General features: G+C 41.1%; 1 protein-coding gene across 2 annotated transcripts in view; it reads left to right on the forward strand.

Annotated features, from left to right (window-relative positions):
• Nucleotides 1–6,664, forward strand: part of LOC106874288 (uncharacterized) — a 32,232-nt gene that overhangs the window by 21,374 nt on the left and 4,194 nt on the right. For both annotated transcript variants that reach the window (XM_014921963.2, XM_052970615.1), the window contains exon 2: nt 5,334–5,826. In XM_014921963.2, the coding sequence (XP_014777449.2) occupies nt 5,334–5,826 (493 nt within the window). The remainder of the gene's footprint in view (nt 1–5,333; nt 5,827–6,664) is intronic.

The raw sequence follows: 6,664 nt of genomic DNA on the forward strand, positions 1-6,664 counted from the left end.
CATGCATGAATAATGCTTATTGCATGCCACTAGCATGGGAGCCAATCAGGCGGCACTGGCATTGGCCACAACTACAATTTCCATTTGATTGTGATTTGATTTGGTTTGATTTTGATTTTGATTTTACTTGACTCAATAGGTCTCCTCAAGCACAGCATGTTGCCTGACGATTCAAAGGTACTTTTTAAATGGACTGGTCATGCGACACTGGTGTAGGCTATGGCTGTGATCTCACTTTACTTGCCAGGTTTTCTCAATCACAGCATATCTCCAGAGGTCTTGGTTTTTTGTCATTCATTGCCTCTGTGAGGCCCAACATTCAAAGTTCATGCTTCACCACTTCATCTCATGTCTTCCTGGGTCTCCCTCTTCCACAAATTTCTTCCACTGTTAGGGACTGACACTTCTTCACACAGCTCTCCTCATCCATATGCAGTACATGACCATACCAGCGCAGTCGTCTCTATTGCATGCCACATCTAATGCTTCTTATGTCCAACATTTCTCTCAGGGCACTTACACTCTGTCGTGTGTGCACACTGACGTTACACATCATACTAGTTTCATTTCTTTCAAGCCTACGCATGTCTTCAGCAGTAATGACCCATATTTCACTGCTGTGTAGCATGGCAGTTCGCACACATGCATCACACAATCTACCTTTCACTCTGAGCAAGATGCCCTTTGTCACCAGTAGAGGTAGGAGCTTTCTGAACTTTGCCCCAGGCTATTCTTATTCTAGTGGCAACGCTCTCCAAGCACCCACCCCTACTACAGACTTAGTCATCTAGGTAGCAGAAGCTATCAACTACCTCTAGTTTCTCCCCTTGGCATGTGATGGAATCAGAGCATCTGCGGTGTTTATTGTCCCTGTGCATCTGCCGCACACAAAAGCTATCTTCCTGGTTAACCTTCCCTTGATGTTACTGCACCTCTTACGCATCCATAGCTTACATTGGGTACATCTTATGGAGTTTCTACCTACACCTTTTCTGAAGATTGAGCAGGGCCATCTACATGAAGGGGTTTGTGATGTGTTCGCCTTCCTACTTACTGGGACTTTGGTTTTTGCAGCATTGACTCTAAGGCTCTTTGATTCTAAACCTTGCTTCCACACCTGAAATTTCTTCTAGTTCTGGTAGTGATTCCGCTATGAGAACAAGGTCATCAGCATAAAGGAGCTCCCAGGGGGCAACCTGTCTTGAATTCCTCTGTTATTGCCTGGAAGGCTATGATGGATAGGGGGGGTGAAGTCTGATCCTTGGTGAACCCCCTACTTCTACCCGGAATTCTTCACTATACTAATTGCTGACCCTTACCTTACTAACGGCATCCCTGTACAGCTCTTATTAACCACTCGTCAATCCTCAGTTTCTGCATTGCCCACCAGATAAGAGATCGGGGAACCCTGTCAGGGCTTTCTCCAAGTCAACAAAAGCCAAGTATAGGATTTCTCTTTGGCTAGGTATTTCTGCTGCAGTTGTACCAGGAATATAGCATCAGTGGTGCTTCTATCTGGCACAAAACCGAACTGCATCTCATCTAAGCATACTCTCTTCCAAATTAGTTGGGCTATGACCCTCTCCATGACCTTTGTCACCTGATAAAGCAGTTTCATACCCCTGTAGTTATTTCTATCTAAAGCATCACCTTTACCTTTGTGGCAGTTGACTATGGTGCTGCTACGCTAGTCATTGGGAATGACACCTTTGTGAACTACATGGTTTACAATACAGGTGACTAAGCCATAACCTACACCACCAGATATTTTAAGCATCTCAGCAGTGATTTCTGACAGGCCGGGGGCTTTTCCTGATTTCATATCCTTAGTTGTTTTATCTACCAGGGTGCTATCTATTCAGGTAGCTGGTCCCTCTACTGGGTCAACATTTAGAAGGCTCTCCTCCTCCTATTCATTCTCTACATTCAGCAGTCTTTCATAATGGCTTCTCCAAGCCTCTTTCTTTGCAGAATCATTAAAAGCAAGTGCATCATCATCCATGCGGACACATTTCTCTCCTGTGACATCACAATTTTCTCTCATACACTGTCTTGCAATCCAAAATACTTCAGTTCTTTGATCCTTACTTCACTGAACATTGGCAAACTTCTTTTTTGTTTCTTCCTTGGTTATGTATACCTGTCGCCCAGCCTCCCTTCTGGCTATCTAGTACATTTCCCTGCTAACCCCACTCCACTCTTCCAGGCTTTTCAGACCTGTTTCTTTGCTCTAATGGCCTTATCTACCGTATTATTCCACCACCATGTTACTCTAGGTCTGGAAGGGATTTTGCACAAGCTGTAGATTTGGTCTGTGGCTCTTGGTAAGCTGTCCCATAGGAATTTCCAAGTCTGTAGCTCCTCGTCCCTCTCATCAAATTTCTCAATGAGGATGTCCCTAAATCTCTGACCATGTGAAGGGTTCTTTAGCTTCCAAAACCTTCTTTTCTGGATTGGTCTGCTTCTTGACATCCTTCTGGCCTCGAGTCTAAAGTCACTAATAACTAGTCTATACTGGGGAGTACATTCTTCACCAAAGAGGGTCTTTTTATTTAAGAGTAACCTTGCATCCTGCTGTCTGGTGAGGATGAAATCAATCTGGCTAGCAGAGTCACCCGATTGATAGGTTATCAGGTGGCTGTCTGGCTTCCTGAAGTTAGTGTTGCAGATTAATTGGTTGCATGCATCACAGAACTCCAGTATCCTAGTTCTCTCTTCGTTTCGGGAACCAGTTCCATGGTCCCTGTGAGCACCATGGAGGATACTGGATTGCCGTCTGACATGCCCATTAAAATCTCCAGCTGCAAAAATAAGGTCATTGCCACTTGCCTTTGAGGTAGCCTGTAGAAGGGTGTCATAAAAGTGGTTCTTCTGATCATTTGGTAGGTCTGCTTGTGGGGCGTAGGCAGAGATAATTGTAGCTATACTATTCTGCAGGACTAGCTTGAGCTTAAGTACTCTATCGCATACCCTGACTACCTCTATGACCTTATTCACCCATTTCTCCGCAAGGAGTATGTCTACATCCCCTACTCCATCACTGTTACCTTCCCAGAAGATTTTATACCTGTACCTTGCCTGTGAGGACCCTGGCTGATGCTCCTCTCCACCTTACCTCTTGTATGCAGCATACATCAACACGTCACCATTCAAGCATCTCTACAATCTCACTAGACCTACCTTTCAATGTGCCTACATTGACAGTGCCAACTCTAAAAACTGGGAAAGGAATGTGGGAGGAGGCATGAGGAGGGGTGATGTTATTCAGTCCCTGAAAAGAAGGTTTCATGTTTGTTTGATAGACATGCTACACCTGTTCTCATCATTCAAACATTCTGGCGTGTTAAGATTCTTGCCTCTACTAGGGGTAGGAGTAGATGTTAGTGGCGTTGTAAGTATAAGCATTATGGACATTGTAAAAACGTAAATTTAAGCATTACTGGTGTTGCAGATATAAGTAAGTAAATCAATAGAGATAGATAAAGCAGAATATGAATATCAATATGCCAAGGTTAGATTAAGAAGGTGGGCAGCTAAACTAGTTGCATTTGTCCCAGGAAAGAGAGAGAGAGAGAGAGGAAATTGCAGGTATGATAGAAGATATCACCAGTGAGGGAGGGAGTTTCTGGTGAGAGAAGAGAGGAACAAGCACGCCCATACACACACACACAAGAGCAAACACATGCATGCACACGTGCACACACACACACACGCATACAAGACAAGCACGCACACAGACAAGAATAAGCACACACACAGAGGAACAAGCACACATGTACAGCCCATTAGCTTTCTCTTTCTACTTCGATACATCCATGGAAATTACCAAGTAGTTGACAAATTTCGATTCGAAATGATAGATAGCCAATTAAGTAGGTGGGCAGCTAAACTAGTTGCATTTGTCCTGGGAGAGGAGATTGCAGGTATGATAGAGAATACCACCAGTGAAGGAGGGGGTTTCCAGTGAGAGAAGAGAGATATCTGGTGATGGTGGTGGGAGAAAAGAGACATCCGGTAATGGTGGTGGAAGAAGAGAGAGATATTCGGTATTGGTGGTGGGGGTGGGAATGGGTGTACGCACTGCGAACAAGCAAGGGTTAATTTAGAGAGATGGTACAAAAAAATATGTAACCAACTTGAGAACACAGGAGGGAAGGAGAGATTTCATTTAGAAAATTGCATGAAGAATTAAGGTGAAACACAGGCTGAGAAAGAGAGATTAGAAAGTTTCAATAATTAGCTTACGAAAGTAGATATTAGTAAATAATACATATTAAAGCGAATGGCGAATGAATGCGTGAAAAGATTGGAAAATGAAAGAATATCTTAGCTTAGCAATGCATAATTGGGCATCCAAGAACCATCTATGTTGGAATGAGTTGCATGAAAAACAGGAGGGATATTTGGCTGCTATTTTCAGTTTGAAGATTTCTTCATTAGCATTACCATATACAAACAATGAAGACGGTATGAACAAGTCCTGTGGAAGTGGGATGTGATGATGTAAAGTTATTGTGAGGCATGGTCCAGACATATGTGCTGTTTGTTATTGTTAATCGGTTATACAAATATTAGTACAAATGGAATGATTGGATCTTCACTTCAACTAGACTGTAGATATTTTATTGTTGTGTGGGACACTTAATTCTCTTGTCTCAGTTCACCTTTATCTGCCATACCTCTTTGGAATGTTACCATCACATACCAACATGTTTCAGCAACTAGCTAAAGCATGTGCTGCATCCTCTCCAGCCATCTTCTACTGCAGCTACAACAATCCCTGCTCCTCTGAATATCCTAACTGCATACCACTTCCACTCATGGCCATCTGGTAACATATCTGACTTGTTGAGTATAGAGCTCCTCCCTTGAGACACATAATCTTGCAAGCCGTGTGGTAACATCACTAGTGCTGGTGGCACAAAGAAAAAGCACCCCAGTAAGCTCTGTAAAATGGTTGATGTTAGGAAAAAACATCCAGCTGTAAAACCATGCCAAAGCAGACATTGGGCATGATGCAGACATTGAAACCATTGGATTCTGGCAAACTGTCCAACCCATGCCAGCATGGAATATGAACATTAGATGATGATGATGTGAAAACTATATTTTTAATGACCTTGTTTATACCTTTTCTTTTAATTTCGTTGAAGAGAATTTCTAAAATATATACCTACCAATTTGTATTTGCGTACTGAATGCTCTCATTTTTAACATCCTTACAATCAAGCTGTGGTAAATAATAGCTGTAAAATGATATTTGTATTAAATAGCAAATACATCCTGTATTTTTCATACATGTTACTTATTTTTTCCATTTTATATCTTTCTAGCCTACTTTGGATATCAATGACAATTTAACATTTGATACAGAGTTTGAAGATCTGTTCAGTGAAATCATGGAGATTGCCATTCCATCAGTATCCAGTAATCCAGTTGACTCATCACCAGATTCATGTTCTCTCTCTCCTATTCCATTGGCCACAACCATCACATCTAAAGAAATTGAGATGCAGACAAACCAGGAAATCACAGAAGCCATCTACTCTGACCATGACTATGTACAACGTTCACCATCTTCTAGTGACTGCAGCATCTCTCAAAAATCATGCTCATCACCAGTTCCACAGTCAGTGGAGAGTGAAGAACTCAGTCCCACTTCTTACATTAGCAATGCCGGAGAAGGAGAGGAAGAGGAGAAAGAAGAAAATGAAGAGGAGTTAGATGCAGAGCTTGCAAACCCAGAAAGCAAAGACTCATTCTCTCAGAGCTACAGCAATATAAACTTGAATGACATCAGTAATTTAGGATTATCCATAGAATTAGGTATGTTCACATTTCAAAATATTTCCAATAAAATAGTTCTTAAAACAAATAAAAAAAAAATACTGATTGCAGTTAATGTTATTGTATTCTAGAACTCATAAGGCCAGGGCTTAATCTGGTTTCCATGATGTACAAGTAATTGAAGTTACAACATTCCCCACTGAATAGGATGCCAGTCCATCATATGGTTAACTTTATTGTTGGAACTCATTTTCAGCTGAATAGACTGAAGTAACATAAAATAGAAGTGTTTTGCTCAAGAGCACAATGCACCACCTGGTCTGGGAATTGAAACCACAATCTTATGATCACAAATGCAACACCCTAATTACTGAGCCACAGTGATGAAAATATTAAAAAAAATTGAATGACCTAGAGTAAATGAAAAGTAAAGGAAAAAACTACAAAAGAATATTCACCTAACACATAATTAAAACAGACATTAATTTTGACAGGCAGAATGCACGAGTTTACTATGAATATTTGTAATATGTTACACCTGTTGACAATCATCAGCTGTCACTATTCATTTAGCATTATACTAACAATAGTTGCTAACCATTACCCTCTAACCATTACCAATGTGTAACTGAGCTGTTAGCAAGCAGCACAGCAAGAGGCTGTTGGCAAAGTTTAGAAAGTAAAACCAACAGACTACTACTACTATTACATCATCATATAGGTTGTACACTATTTACAATACGGTGGCACTCATTTACAACAATCACAGAAAATCAAAGCAAGGATACACTAACACACCCACATGTGCACACACACACACACACACACACACACACACACGTATATACATACATACATACATATATATATATATATA

Source organism: Octopus bimaculoides, chromosome 9 (assembly GCF_001194135.2).
Source record: "Octopus bimaculoides isolate UCB-OBI-ISO-001 chromosome 9, ASM119413v2, whole genome shotgun sequence".
In the NCBI taxonomy this organism is placed as follows: Eukaryota; Metazoa; Mollusca; class Cephalopoda; order Octopoda; family Octopodidae; genus Octopus; species Octopus bimaculoides.